This window comes from Chenopodium album, chromosome 15, assembly GCF_948465745.1.
Source record: "Chenopodium album chromosome 15, dcCheAlbu1.1, whole genome shotgun sequence".
NCBI classification, from domain to species: Eukaryota; Viridiplantae; Streptophyta; class Magnoliopsida; order Caryophyllales; family Amaranthaceae; genus Chenopodium; species Chenopodium album.
The window spans coordinates 7,009,433-7,026,195 of NC_137848.1; the positions used below are offsets into that span (position 1 = coordinate 7,009,433).

At 32.8% G+C, this 16,763-nt stretch overlaps 1 protein-coding gene across 2 annotated transcripts; it reads right to left on the minus strand.

The window, feature by feature from the left end:
- Positions 1 to 2,934: 2,934 nt before the first annotated feature.
- Positions 2,935 to 8,961, minus strand: LOC145582837 (benzaldehyde dehydrogenase, mitochondrial-like). 2 transcript variants are annotated; one of them, XM_081639866.1, is made up of 11 exons: positions 8,704 to 8,961; positions 5,708 to 5,842; positions 5,488 to 5,630; positions 5,245 to 5,398; positions 4,867 to 5,096; positions 4,560 to 4,649; positions 4,182 to 4,355; positions 3,945 to 4,082; positions 3,671 to 3,808; positions 3,515 to 3,576; positions 2,935 to 3,422 (listed from the first exon to the last, which is right to left on the minus strand). In XM_081639866.1, exons 1-11 carry the CDS (start codon positions 8,768 to 8,770, stop codon positions 3,149 to 3,151), a joined length of 1,605 nt encoding a protein of 534 aa, XP_081495992.1. In that variant the 5' UTR covers positions 8,771 to 8,961; the 3' UTR covers positions 2,935 to 3,148. The 2 variants fall into 2 exon arrangements, with proteins under 2 accessions (XP_081495992.1, XP_081495991.1); XM_081639865.1 differs by having other exon boundaries at positions 5,708 to 5,845.
- Positions 8,962 to 16,763: the final 7,802 nt, after the last annotated feature.

Sequence of the window (16,763 nt, forward strand, 5' to 3'; positions counted from 1 at the left end):
AAAGATGAGCAGAAATCTCATGAGCTGTATCACAAAATACTTCTGATTCCTGAAATCCCTTTTATGGGGCATTTTGGGCTTGGACGAAATTGCGGTGTTCCCTTAGTTGACTATTTTATAATCATAAAGGTTGTATTTTATGAAAGTGATTAACAAAAATTGATGTTTTTGAAAAGATATAAAGTTATTGGTGGGTTTACAAAGTTGGTCCAAATAATATATGGGCACATCTAACCTAGATATGCAGCTTTAAGCCTTTAACCTATTATAAAACTCCACATACAAATATATAATGTATTATTTACTCCCTTTTATAATACTTGTACCATTTTTATACAAAATATTTATGTTCGACGGATTATTCGGCTTGTTTTATACTCCATCTGTTTTTTAATATTTGCTCTATTTTTTCATGTACGGATTTTTAGGAGAAATTAAAAAAAGTAATAAAATATGAAAGTAGTGGGTAGGTGGAAAAAAAAATTTGTAAAAAGCAAAAGTACTTGAGAGAATTGGAAGAGAGCGAATATGAAAATAATAAAATATGATCATGATGGGTCCACTAAGTTGAGAGAAATTAATTAAATATTGAAAAAGTTTTTCAAATAAGAAAATGGAGCAGGTATTTAAAAACGGCCGAAAAAAAAAGTGAAGCAAGTATTTGAAAACGGAGAGAGTATAAAGTTAGGATACATACAAAATATAGTTCTACCTTTTTGTGATAGTTCACTTTGAACACGTCATTGGCCATCTACTACCTTTGTCACTAAATAGTTGCATTATTTCTCTTTTAAAGGTCAAGTATGATCATAAATTCTCACTATTAATGCGAAAACATAGTTAAGTGAGATTTTGTTAAACGTTAAACGTAACTCCGTTAAAAGCATCACAATGTATTTTTTCAAAATATTAGCTATTTTATGTGTAATTTTTAGTTACAATGCACAATTAAAATATTATTGATGATCATATTAGTGCATTAAAAATGTTATAACGGATGCAAAAAAAAAAAAAACAAATATTGAATGTAAAATTGACAAGAAAAACACAAACGGATTTACATGATTCACCAACAATGTGTTGGCTACGTCCACGGGAGGCCAGGCGAGAGTAATAGTTTTATTGACTTGAGGAAAACAGATTACAGATTCAAAACAGATTTGTGACTAATCACAGAAAACAGATTGATTACCTCTTAGATTTCTAATGTTATCTCTATCAGATCTCACAGATGAGAAATACACAAAAAATTCTCATAATTCTGAATAACCACTCAACTGATTCGGCTAGGAGTAACCCTAAAGGGTATATATAGAACTCTCCAAAACAGAAACTGAATTTAAGCCAAAGCCCAATTAATAACCACACGATCGTGTGCCTTAACCCATACGACCGTGTAACATGTCTTTTAGTAGCAGAACTACACGACCATATATTTTTTTCAAAGTAATTAACTATATATATTTTATTAATGGTATTAAATAGTACTCGTATTATCAACATTTTTTTGATTTATCCATTTTTAAATTTCATTGATGTAATTTTTATTCTTATTTTATAGGATCTCAAAAAATATTTATTTTATGTTGGATTAAAATTTTCAAAATTTATATTTATATTGTAGCTATTATAAAACTAATTGTGACTATTTTATAAAGTAAAAAAATAAACCGATCATATTATATATCATTAAAATAATATGATAGTCATTTTTCAAAAGACCGCTTATATTTCTTGCAAATAATTACATGTTTAGTCAAGTTGTTTTACTCTCTAATTAGATAATTGTTGTGCATTTGTGGGCCATTAATCACGTGAACCTTATAAGTAAGGACTAACAGAGGATCTTTAGTAAGATATTGTGTTTATTTTTAAATCTATAAAGCCAAAACATGAGAAAATTTTATTAGAGTAACATTTCCTCAAAAAAAAAAAAAAAAAAAGGTATTAGAGTAACACCGTTACTAATCAACAACAGCCATAAAATTTTTTAAAAAAATAAATAGAGAGGGCTAGTATCTATGTTATAAACATACTTGTATAATTTTGCAATATTCTGTAATATATGGTGCTGAATTACTTGGCCATAATAAAGTAATGTGTAGTGAACATATTCTGCACGATTCATTAATTGTGATATCTTTGTCTTCCTAGTAGTGGCATATCAACTTTCCTGATTCTTAGTATCAGCAAACTACCATTCCATCCGTTTTATTTTATTTCTTTTAAATGTATTTAAAAGGTTAAGTTCAATTTATTAGTGGGATTATAAGGAATTGTACTCCTCCCGTTCAAAATTATTGACAAATGACAACACATATGTTTGATCATTAACATATGAAAATATACATTAGTAAAATTATAAATAATTTAATTTATTCATAAAAATTATTAATACTCTGTACTAATTTAACAATATTTTACATTCTTTTTTTTGAACAAAACAATATTTTACATCATAATTTTAGTCATACACTTCCTCCGTTTTTATTTAGTTGTAACACATCCCTTTGGCACGCATGTTAAAAAAGATATTAGACTAGGTAAACGAATAAATTAATTTACAAAATTTTAACACCTATAAGAAGAAAGGAATAAGGTGCTATGGTTTAAATTTTATAGTTTAATTCATTCGTTAACCTAGTTTAATCACCTCATCGATAAGCGTGATAAAAGGTGTGTTACAAGTATAAAAAAACAGAGAAAGTAGTACTCGTAATATTTACAGTCAATGTTAGCAACAAAGTTAATTTAGATGGTAATTAGCAGCAAAGATAGGTTAGATAGGTAATTATCCCCCTGACGTTAAATAGTTGCATTTTTATTGCAGCGCAGCTAAATTTGGTTGTGTTCACTCGTTCTCTTCTTAGCACATCGGCAGAGTGTCGTGTAAGGTTTTACAAAACACAGATTTTTAATTCACAAACATATCAGTATTCAAAATCAAGCGTTGCTAACAATAGAAACCAAATTTATCGACATCATTAAGATCGAACTGCTAATTGCAGTACACAAAGTACTCCGTATATCAGATATAAGGATCTTTTATCATCATCATCATTCACCACCAATGTTTGATGATAAAGCATAAAATGATATAAAGATTGAGCTTAGCCTTTTATTTTAGGAAAGAAAATAGTTTTACTCTCTATAGCCAAGCTGGATTCTTCAAGGCAGTGACAACGGCCTTCACTTGCAAGTAGTTTTGCAAGCTGTAAATTCCCTTCTCTCTACCAATGCCGCTCATTTTGTACCCACCGAAAGGGATTCCAGCATCAAAAATGTCATAACAGTTTATCCACACTGTACCAGCTCTTAGAGCGCGTGATATAGTGTTAGCAGTGTCGAGGTTCTGAGTGAAAACTCCAGCAGCCAGTCCATACTCAGATGCATTTGCTCGGCGTATCACCTCCTCTATGCTCCTAAAGAACAAGATAAGGAAAGCATTTAACAATCGTTTTGTACGTATATATTTTCTTTTCTTTCTGTATAAATGTATGCATATGTCACTCACTTGAACTTCAAGATGGTTTGCACTGGACCGAAAATTTCATCTTGTGCTATCAACATGTCATCCTGAAGACAGTTATAACGGATTAGCTATGAATCTTGTAATACTGCACATTGTCAGGAAAAGTGATGAGAAGTGAGGCAAGTTAGGCTTTTATACCGTTACATCTGAGAAAACTGTGGGCTTAATGTAGTAGCCCTTTGATCCTAATTTGTCCCCCCCTGTTTCCAGGGTAGCTCCACTATCGACCCCAGATCTTATGTACCTCAATATCTTATTAAACTGCTCTGGATCAATCTACATAATTCAAAAGTGCCACCATAAACACAATCAAACAAAATGTCCGAACAACCAAATGGTTTATTGCAATTAAAAGCCAGGAAATAAATGATAAGACAAAGACTTGTAGAGATTAATACTGTATATGGATTACCTGAGGACCTTGTTCAATGCCTTGCTTAAATGGATCACCAACAGATCGGCTTGCAGCTCGTGCCTTAGCTTTGGCAACAAACTCATCATATATGCTTTCATGGACATAAGTACGAGACCCAGCACAACAACATTGTCCCTAAAGAAAGACGCAAATCACTTAATCAGCAATTATAATTACGAACCTTTAAACCAACAACAAAAAACAAGCTCATAAATGAAAATTTTCTGCTCATACCTGATTGAAAAATAAAGCAAAATGAGCAGTCTCCACTGCTTGGTCTATATCTGCGTCTTCACATATTATGAATGGGGACTTCCCACCAAGCTCCAAAGTAACAGGCTTGAGATTGCTCTTTGCGGCTAATTCAAGAACTAATTTTCCTGTGCTAGTTGATCCAGTAAAAGCAAGCTGTGGAAAAGAATAGGTTGAGACTACTAAGCACTATATAGCAGCCTCTATTGCATAATATAATTTACAGAAAAGTATATAGCCTTAATCAATTAGTCTAGTTTGGATGTAGTTTCAACATTCAAAAGAGGAAAATTATTCAGAGTTTTCCAAGAAGTTGAACACTTAGACAGAAAACAAAAGACAAAAGACATTCCTAATTACCTTGTCCACATTCATGTGAGAGCAGAGGGCTGCACCAGCAGTTGGTCCATAACCCGAAACCACATTTAGCACGCCTGGAGGGAGTCCAGCCTGTGATGACATAAGTTATCAGTAATTGTCTGAGACTAATAGATAACTTGAAAGATAGATGCAAAATGTATTTCTAATCAGAGACCGGTTGATCAATCAATAGGACGATAGTCAATTTCCACGAAATCTCTCAGATTTACATTTCTCTCTTGCAAATGAGAAGGGATAGTTATCACATGCAAACATAATCAAGTTCATGACTAAAGAATGAAAGTACCTCATGAAATAAGTTAGCAACATAAAGTGCTGACAAAGGAGTCTGTTCTGCTGTCTTTATAACAACTGTATTACCACAAGCTAAGGCAGGTCCAACCTTCCAAGAGAACATTAAAAGGGGAAAGTTCCATGGAATAATCTGCCCTGCTACACCAATTGGTTCATGCAGAGTCTGTACATGATACGGTCCATCAGCAGGAACAGTGAGACCGTGTATCTTATCTGCCCAACCTGAGGATCAGAAATCAAAATAAGTTCTCTGACAGTAAATTGTTCTAGGGGCACAAAATATAAGAAATGCAACCTCGCTATATAAGTTACTTATTTACAAGAAAATGTCATAGCTTAGGGTAATCTTAATTATGGAGTATTTACTTACCAGCATAGTACCGGAAAAGGCGTGCAACCATAGGTATTTCAATATTGGCAGCTTGCTCATAAGGCTTTCCATTATCCCATGTTTCTAAAGCAGCAATTGCATCATTATGCTTTTCAATAAGATCAGCAAACTTCAAAAGGATTTTTGATCTTTCCTGCAGTAGATCAACAGTAAAGTTGGATTACAGCATATTTATACTGTGAATCGAAGTATAATTTCACAACTTTTTGGAAATTTAGTTACATAAGCAGTCATCTTTGGCCATGGTCCTTCATCGAATGCTTTCCGAGCAGCAGATACTGCTCTGTTCACATCTTCGGCATCTCCTTCAGCAACATCAGCAATCACTTTCCCATTCCGAGGGTCCACTGTGTGAAAAGTTTTTCCTGAAATCAGCGCAAACATTAGTAATGAAAATATATCACATTTGTATCAGATAATTAAACAGAAAATTCGAAAATACCTGATGCTGCATCTACAAATTTGCCATTAATAAGAAGCTTTGTATAATTTATATCCACTGGTGGGGTAATTGGTTCATCAATGGCAGCAGCAGTGCTGTATTTTGGAAGTCCCCTCCTGATACAGGAGCTCCTTCCTACTTAAAAAACATTAGAGAATGTTAAGTTCATCAATCATTGAAAGAAAATAAAAGTCTTCCTTAAATGCAAAATGGTTACTAGAAAATCAGAGCTGTACATAATTATTCACAATTATCAGTACACAATAGAAAAAAAATCAATCAATCAATCAATCAATCAAAGCCTTAATCCCAAAAGTGGGGTCGGCTAACATGAACCAAATTTGATTATTCCGTGTAGTCATCAACATAAATCTTTCTCCTCCATCCCTTACGATCCAAAACTTCATCCTCACGTAAATCCATGCACTTCATATCCTTCCTCACTCCTTCCAACCAAGTCATCTTTGGTCTCCCTCTTCCTCGTTTAATCCCTCCATGGTCCCACTCTTCCACTCTTCGCACCGGTGCACCCTCGGGTCTCCGTCTTACATGTCCAAACCAACGCAGACGATTTTCCCTTAATTTATCTACAATGCCCGCCACACCTACTTTCTTGCGAATAACCTCATTTCTGATTCTATCTCTTAAAGTGTTTCCACACATCCACCTTAACATGCGCATTTCCGTAACCTCCATCTTTTTAATATGCTCTTTCTTAGAAGCCCAACATTCTGTACCATAGAGCAACACTGGTCTTATGGCAGTCCTGTAGAATTTTCCCTTCAACTTTAAGGGAATGCTGCGGTCGCATAGCACTCCCGTGGCCGCTCTCCATTTAAGCCACCCTGACTTAATCCTGTGGGTCACGTCTTGATCAATGTCACCATTCTTCTGGATGATCGACCCTAGGTACTTAAAACATTCACTCATGGTCAAATCCTTTCCATCCAAACTCACCACTTCATTGCTTGTCCCCCTCTGATGATGATCAAAGAAGTTCCCCCTTTTTCAGATATCTGATCAGTCATATACGTGCTAAACCTCGTAATGCAACCCCCAAAAAAGCAGTAATATATACAGAAATCTAAGCGCAATCCTAAATCACATTTACAAGAAATTCAACAATAGATGCACAAAAGTAGTGATACTATATGGCAAGCTACAAAAGAATCACTTAGATGTATGATTATTGGAAACTATATTACCCTAGAGCTACTGTGAGTTATTAAAAGTTTCAATGTTTCATATGTCTGAGTATCTTTATTCACTTCTTTCCATAACATTCAAGAGGTAAGCACTCTAAAGCAAAAGGCAAAACCTTTGTCATCCTATAAATTCCTAAATTCTGTTGAATGATCATTTGCTCAGACTTTTCAAGAAAGAAACTTATAACCCTTGTCCATTGATTAAAAAAAAAAGCAGAGAGTACCTAGGCCAAGTTGTGGCCTTTTTGGCATCAGATAATCACTACTCTCCAAAAATCAAAGTTCTACTAAAAAACATTGAAATGGGGGGCAGCAGGGTGTAATTTGGCTAACAAAAGTAACAATATTTACAAATGTGAACACGTTGTAATTAACATAGATGTGATGGAACCATCCATCCAACTGGTACCCTAGTGGGTGCAAGAAATGGGGTATCAGTCTAGCATCAAATTATTTCTACTCATCATTTGTCTTCCATTATTACAAGTGAACATAATTGCATATTTCAATATTTGCGATCAACCCTGGACATTAAAAAAAAAAGGAAATTTTTTGTACTAACACGGAAACTACATCAATACTCCTCCAATTGTACTTATTTTTACAAATTTACAACGACCAATAACGGAACAGATGCGAATCATGAACACAGCTATCTACATACAGTAGAGCCCTTATAAGATGCCCATTATAAAAAAGCCAAATTCAATCAAATCCTAGAAAACATCGATAATTGTTTTTATCAATGAATCTCATGCTTCCTAGTTTTAGACCTCTTAGTCCAAAATATCAATCACTTTACAAAAGTGACATTTCTTTGTTGATCTTTTTTCCTATCACATCCTTCAAAATCACACCAATTTGGTTGGTAACTTAGAAGTTGAAACCCTTAGTACAATGAGCTAAAAGCCGCCCGCCAATCAAAATGGACCCACACGAATGAGGTGAATAGTTGAATCACTAATTATTCTATGTAAATCCAATAACCTTGAACAACTTTCATAGAACAAAACAGTAATTCTTAACATTCCTCAATTAGGAGCTAAAGATTCCTTTGACGACTGAAAAAAAATTAGCAAATGACAATTAGACAGTCATGATTCACTTGATCAACATGCAATAACTCTGCAAAGCTATGTTTAAAAATTTCTTGATTGTAATTTGTAAATTGCAAAATTGTAATGCCTTTGTAGTTCATTCAGAACAAAAAAAAGTTCACTAATTCAAGAACTTTTTAAACATTCAAAACTAATTTGTGTGTATCTCTAGCACAAGGTGCACAAACGGAATAACTATAAGCATTAAATATACCCCGTACGAGTAACTACTAAAATGGTCCAGGCTATTAGCATAAAAATTCACGACAAACTATGCGTTCGATTGGTGTAATTAATGTTTAGTTTTCTATATGGATGTAGTATCATTATCCTAAAACCTGGAATTATGAGTCAAATTCAAATCCCAAGAACAAATGATCAGTCAGAAGAGTGAGATCAACAAACCCACCGAATCAGATTGAGTAACAAACGTAGCATCAACATAAAAATTACAAAATTAAAATAAAATTCATGAATTGATAATTTTTTCAAGGAAAAAAATTAAAAAAAAAAAAAAATAAAATAAACAGGGTTAACAACTAAAATTATTAATATCAATCAAATGAGGGTAAACCAACAAACCCATCAAAACAAACAGAAAGGTAATATAAACAAACATAATCAAAATGAACAAAAATCCAACCAAATTAATAACAATTTCGGAAGAAACAAGGGTAAAATTGTTGTAAATTACCAGGAGAAGAGGTGAGATAAGGTGAAAGTGAGCGAGATAACAAAGATGAAATCCTTCGGCTTGCCATTTCTCAGTGATTGAGGAGAGAGAAAGTGGAAAAGATTGGATCTTTTTAGGCCTCTTTATATGAAAATTTCCTTAAATATAGGGATTAGGGGGAATGAAGTCGAAATGAAATGATGAATGAGAAAAGAGTGTGGGAGAGGAGGTGCATGAAAAACCAACTCACTCTCACTCTACCAACAACGTTTTGGACATACCAATATGCCATACGTGACTTGATTTTTTTAGGGTTGCTTTTTTTAGAATTCGAATCTTCTGTCCCACTATACGTGGTGTTGACGTGTCAGTTTTTTCCTATCCGTTAATATTTATTATCTTAAACATTTTTGTAAGTCAATAAAATGAGTTATTATCATTCTATAAAATCAGCATGTGACAGAATTTTATTTTACAGAGTATTTCACCACAAAAAGGTTTTATTTTAAAAAAACAACAAAATTGTAAACCTATTTTTATATTTTTTGTGGACGGAATAGTTGCAAATTTAGAAGGGGAACATTCTGTATTAGAAAAAGGAATAATGAAGAATCAAAGGAAGACTAATCTCCATATTAAGGAAATGTTGAATGTTAATTTGTCATAAGAGATGACAACTTTGACATTATTGGATCATATGGATGGTATTTTGCGTCTAAGTTAAGCAATTGGGATTAGGGTTCTCAATCAAATCTATTTTTCCTTTTTTTTTATTATTTTTTTTAATAACACTCAGCCTAGCCTCATACACAACTCAATAGTTGCATGGTGCGATTATAAGAAATAGGGAAAATAGTACTCCCTCCGTTTTTTTTTTTTTTTTTTTTATTTGCATCACTTGTGTTTGCACGGAGTTTTAGGAGGATGAATTTGGTATAATATAATAATGTAAGTGGATGAATAATTTATTACGGTAAAAGTAATTTGGGGATCATAAAAGTAAAAATATGTGAAAGAGAGTAATGGGGATCATGAGAGAGAGAGAAATGATAAATTATTTGAGTGGGGTTTAAAGTAAGAGAGAGAAATAATAAAATATAGTATAAAGTTACTCTATATAGCAATGATGCAAATAAAAAAAAACATTCATAAAAGGAAAGTGATGCAAATAAAGAAAACGGAGGGAGTATTCATGTAATTTTAAAAGCCGAAGACTACGGAGGGAGTATGATACTAAATAAAGCTTAATATAAATTTCTCAGAATAGTTAGATAATTCCTCATTTCCTTAATTCTTTTCAACATACAATTGTTTAGAGTTTCACACTTATTTATGTCATTTTGACCATGAGTATTTTATATAATTTTTTATATTTCTTCTTTTTTTTTTTTTTTTTTTTTTTTGCATCATAAAGACTTTCACACTATTCACATAATGTTCTTTGACCATCATTTGTAATTTATTCATAAGAAAAATATAGTCAAGTGGAATCTAGAGAAGAGCCTATTCAGCTGGCTGCACGAATCCAGCTAGGGCTAAGTAAGGGAGAAAACCGAATTCGCCCCAACCTCGAATTCGGATTTTCGAAGGACGCGACCCCCACCCACGGGGGGAGCACAACCGAGTAGCGAAGCTACGACCTTGTGAGAAACTTGTTTCGTTATCTAAAGGCGAAGACTGATCAGTGGGCGAACACTCGGCCCAGCGGGCGAACATGCCGGGCTCCGGCTCCGCGCGGAGCTATGGAAGAGCGTAGGAGAGAGAGCAAGGAGGAGCATAGGACTCTTTCTTCTTTCTTTTTAGAATATAGGAAGGAGATCGAAAGAGATCACCCCCCGGTCTGCCAAAAATGAAGCTAAAATAGCCCCGATAGGATACATTTCTTGTTCCTTCTCGAGATCCAGGATTTGTTCTATGACTGGCTCTGTTAGATTCGTCTTGAAATCTACATTTCAAATATAAAATTTTTATAATTTTTACAAAACTATAATTAAAGATATTAATAGGAAAAACAATGCATTGACAAGCGTGAAATCACTCGTGGTACAATAAAAAAAAATGGAAGAAGTATAATAATTTATTTAAAAAAAATTAAATTCTAAACAAATATACTCCGTATATCAAAAGTACGTGAATACTATGGAGTAGTATTTTAAAGGATCATAGGGTGAAACTATTACTAATTTAATATCTACTCCATATTACATGTTACTAAAGGTGAATAAGAGGGACACTTGGTAGCATTTTTTTTTTTTTTTTTTTTTGTGTGTGTGTGTTTAGACTTTAGAGAGCCACAAGGGCGGGGATAAGAATCGATTCCAAGATATCCTGAAATCTAGAGGGAAACTCTAATTACTTGAGTTATTCCTTATTCTAAAAAATTTTCCCTTCAAAATATTTTCTATAAAAATAAAGTATTCTTGGCATAATGAACAATTGTATCTAATTAGATTAAAGGAAAATGATAAACATAGTCCTTAGGGCTATGTATAAGAAGCTCAAAAAGGAAAGATTAACATTAATTATACCGATTTGCGCGTGATTTTGTCATAAATTCCCAACTTAGGGCTTGTTCATTTCAGCTTAATTTCAATTCAATTCAGTTCAGCTCCAATCAGTTCAGTTCAGTCCTAATTTTTTTCTTACATAAAATATTCATTTCAGCTCTATTCAGTTTAGTTCAACTCCAATCAGTTCAGTTCAGCTCCTAATTTCCTTCTCACATAAAATATTCATTTCATCTCTATTCAGTTCAGTTCAGCTCTAATCAGTTCAGTTCAGTTCAGCTCAATTTAGTAAATGTGAACATGCCCTTAATTCCATTTTAGAAAGTATATTTAATGTTTATATATAACCCTAAGGGCTACATATATCATTACCGTTAAATTAAATAATGACATTTGCTTTACATAAAATCTAACATTCTAAAATATTACTTGTAATTATTCATTATAACTATTATATGTAGTTATGTACTTCATAATTGAATGATAGGTGTGTGGAATCTTTATATTTTTCATATCGTTTTTATAATTTGATTTTAATTATATTCTTTAATTATTTAATAACCGTGCATCTATTGCATGATTAACCTAGCTAGTTACACCATATATGAGAATATGACAAAGAAAATAATCCATTTAAAAGATACACGTAGTATGAGTTATTTTTATAATTGATCTGACTTTTGTGCACCGTTGACAATGATTTATTTTATTTTATTATGCGTTAAATTTTCGAAAATTAAAAGTACTCCGTAAGAAGATTTACCTAAAATATAGACGTTTATAATTTAATCTTTATATCTAAAGACGTCCCTAATAAAAAATGTACTCGTATTTTGAAACGGTCAGACAGACGCAGCAAAGAGATAATGTTGCGTGTCCAACTTCCCTTTCTTTCAATGAAAATAAAATAACTAGTAATTACTTTCTTAAGGAAATTACTTTCTTAAGTATGATCAACCAATCGCAAACCTTAAAAAAAACAATTCACAATAAATAATTACTCTGTATATATGTATATGGTCCATTAACGGAACTAAAAATTAAAAACCCTAGCCTATCTCTCCTCTCTCTAAAACCCTAGTCTCCATTGTTAAATTTTAAAGGAGCTTTTATCGATTTTTATCGGTAAAAAGCCCCAATCGTGTATTTTTGTGTTCTTTTTATCTTGTTTTAGGTTTATAATAACTCTTTCTTTTGAGGTGGAATATTTATCCCTCGAAAGACGGGGTTTTCCTTCTTCTTTAGGAGGATTTGGCTCCTTCGAAAGAACGGGTTTTTCTTCTCTCTTTTGAGGGAGGATTTGCTTTTTTATTTCATGGATTGCTATAGAGTTGTTTTATGGGTAAAACTTTATGCGGGATCCAAAAGGAGGTTATTATGTCGATTACAATCTTACGAATTAAGCGAAAATTTTCTGCACGTCTACAACGTATCGCTAGACCCCCTCGCCGGAGAAAATCTGTTTTTAAATATCGTATGACTTTTATTTAAGAATAATTTTTTTAAAAAAAAAATAAATTACATGGTCCATTAAAACTATAAATTCTTGGAAATGCAATTAGAACTATGACAGACAAGGAAAAGACCCAAAACACACAAAAAACCGAATCCAATTTTGCTCACACGCCAAGTGCCTTCTATATAATCCAAATAAGATAAAGTATTAATAAACGTATTCATTCAATCATTCATAATTAATTATACAATCAACCACGTGTTATTCAAGGCCAACAAATCAATATATAGTTATCATATTACTTTTATAAATGAAATGATTTTCGAGTCAAAGATGGATCAAGTTGAGTATGAACACATATTTCTTAGTTTTTCTAGTTCAGGTAAAAATCTAAAATAGGTTTGTGGTTGACACGCAAATATTTTGGTGAAAACTCACATTTTGAGTGGAGCGCTTGAACACAATAGATCTTTGACTAGCTAATCTACTACCAAAACAAGGTAAAACAATGAAAAAGATGCATTACAAGTTTACAACAAAAAAAAAAAAAAAAAAAAAGATTTAAATCCAAAACAAGGTAAAACAATGAAAAAGATGCATTACAACTTTATACATAATTTTTATTTAGACTTAAATTCAATGACAATATACAATCGTGTTGTTTTGGACTAAAAGAATGTGACTTAAAAATAAGTTCAAAAATTTTGAAAAAATAATTCCAAAAGAACAAGACTTAGGGCCTGTTCTCTTCAGTTCAATTCAGCTCCAATTAGTTCAGTTCAGTTCAACTTCTAATTTCCTTCTTTCATAAAATATTCATTTCAGCTTTATTGTGTTCGGTTCAGTTCAGTTCAGCTCCAATCAGTTCAGTTCAGTTCAGCTCCTAATTTCCTTCTCTCATTCATTTCAGCTTTATTGTGTTCAGTTCAGTTCAATTCAACTCCAATTAATTCATTTTAGTTCAGCTCAATTCAGTAAATCAGAACATGCCCTTAACCGTCTTAAAAAAACCCAAACCATCAAGCAATATCTTTTAATTTAAGTACTCCCTCCGTCCCATAATACTATGGACGTTGGGGTAGACACGTAGTTAAGAAAACTACAAATGGGTCCATTTAATATATTTGTTAATTGTATAAAAGGTTCTCTTTTATATTTTTATATTATAAGAAAACAACAAAGTTGGGTGAGAGTAGGGTAGGTGAGGAGAGAGAAATGTGGGAAAATATATTTTTTTTTATTAGTGGTCTCATTTCATTTTTAGTAACGTGTCAAGTATTATAAAACGAACTAAAATAGAAACTATGTCAAATATTATGGACATCCACATTCCAACAAAAAAAATAAAAAAGGATATTTGTGTTGTTGCGAACTTGATGATAACTTCAGTGAGAATCCGTGTGGACGACTGGCGGTCCTTGTTGAAAACTTGAAAAGGGTGAGCTACATTCCTAAATTGGAATATTGATAAGAAAATAAAATCTCCCAAACTTCAACTTGTTCTTTGGGTAGTATTGTAGTAGTAGTTGGCAATAATGGCAAAGATTTTTTTCAAAATCTGAAAAATGTTGAATACTTGTTAGAAAATTGCAAAATTTTAGAAATTTATTTTGGTTTTTTTTTTTTTTTTGGGAGTTTAAGGTGGAAGAAATGAGAAGAGAGAAAGATAAGTCATTAAAGAAGCTTGAAGAGAGGAAGAGAAAGTGAGTATCTTATTATTGGTAGAATGTAAAATTGGATACAAATTACTATTACATGTATTTATATACTACTCCAATGATTGTAGTTAGAGACTTACTTGCTATTTTTAAAAGTTTCTAGCTACTATCTTGACCATTGGAGCTAAGAGTATCTCCAATAGTAAGCTACAAGGCTTATAACTTATTTTGATACATCAAAATTTTGGGCTAGTATATTATTAAATTACAAGGTGCTCCAATGGTGAGAAATAAAATGTTTAAAGCTTGAAAAAATAAACAAATTAATTAAATAGTTTTAATTATACACATATCATAATATAAGTAGGTGAAGTGTTCTTTGAAAAATCAAGCAACATAGTTTGTGTTGAGCAACGTTGCTTGATGCAGCTACATCAATATTGCCACTCCAATGGTAAGTTACATGCTTATAATTTAATATAATATGCAAGGAGATCCTTTTTGTAAACCATTGGAGATGCTTTTAAAAATACAATTAGCTTAGCCAAGTAAATTAGCTTGTCCTAGATAAAGATAATTTACTTGAGAAAGAAGTTTTAAAATTTTTTATAAATTAATATATTTAAGTAATTAAATTTATAAGGCTAATTGAGAAAGTCAAGCTTATTTAATTATCAAGTTAGTAGCTAACTATTTGGGCACAAAATAGTTATAAAGAAAGTTAGCTTGAAATCACACGTGGCATGATAAGCTAATTTAACTAGTAACTTACTATTGGAGTTGCTCTAAACTAATACACTACTTAACTACTAAACTATTTTTAGAAATTTATTTGTCCATGTTCATCATCCATCATTTACTAGTGAGCCTTCAGAAAAAGTGTCATGAATAATGAGCAATGGCTATTAGGTAGCACTCGTAATATATATTTACTATTCTTTACAAAACACACAATGATGAAACCATGAAATAAAGGAGCCCCCTCCTAAAAGGGAGGGTACCGAGCACTTATCATGCAACAAGAGCGGGCCAGAGCTCATAAAGTCATAAGCCCATGTGATGTTATTGGATCGGATTGTTCTTAGACCTAGTTAAAAAAATTTTTTAAAAAAAAAAAAAAAAAAAAAAAAAGTCCTCTTATGTCATGTCATATTAAGGCAATTAAGCATGTGTGCGCATATTCTTAGGTACATCTTAGTGCATCTATTTCTAGCTCCACCAAGGTCAAAACGACAACGTTTAATGTTGTTAGGATATCTCAATCCTTCCAATTCAAGCTCCCATTCTCCTTCTCCTTCTTCTCTCTTTTCTCCGTCTTCCTTTCTATGCACAAAATAAAACAATCTCTAATTCAATTGCAAGATTTGCAATTAACATATCAAAACGAATTTCAGAAAAACATCATCCTGATTCAAACAAATTGACGAAAAAAATTCTTATTGTTTAATTTGTAATAGTGGATGATATAATGGTTCTTGATCTAAATAATGAAACTGAGCTCTCGAATTCCAATTTTGCTAGTGATCTAAACAACAATTTGACGAGTTTTACTTACCAGAGAACAAATGGAAAAGGAGGTGAGTTTTATTTATTTATTTTTGTAAGTAAGAGAGCTTTACTTCATGTTTATTTACTACTTCGTATTTAACAAATGGAGAAGGAGGTAATGAGAGAGAAAATGGTGGGAAGGCATGGTGAGGATGAGGAGAGAGAAAATAGTGGGAGGATATGGTGAGGATAAGGAGAGAGAAAATGAGAGTATTAGTATATTATTATTATTATTATTATTATATCTCAAAAACAGACAATGTCATACAACCTATAAAAAATTAGTGGGAAGCCGAGGTACAATCTAGGCCTCCACTCCTCGAGGTATGACAAATCCTATCCTAATGAAAATATGAGTAGCAGCTTGTGCCCTAATGTCTTGAGTTTTTAAGAACTTTTGGATTCGTTTCAATAAAGAGAAAGAGAACGTAAGGAAGCCATATCCAATTGCCCGACAACTGGTTTCGTACTTAACCTGCTTCCGATGAGCTGCATCAGCCACAACCCGTCCAGGAACAAAGTCAGATAACCCAGATTGTGTCAAAGGAGAAAGCCCTGTCAAGTCAACACAAACATCACGACCACGATCTCAGGAATAAAGTAACACATCTGCAGGTGTGAGGGCCCCGTCGTTCCCTCCCCACAATCCAATGTCCATCTCCTTTCTAGCTGAAATCCCTGACCGATAGCAAACATCAACAAGGGTATCTCGAACAACATTATGCCGATATTTAATACTCACAATACCAGCACAAGACACCGCACAATCACTGAAAATATCCCCAGTAAAAACCCTTGAACAAGCAGAGCACATCGTCGTGATAGAGAACAATGGAACACCCAACCGGTAGCACAACACATATCGGTAAGTCTTGGCGTTCATCGTCCGACCCAACCCCAAAATAGCAATTA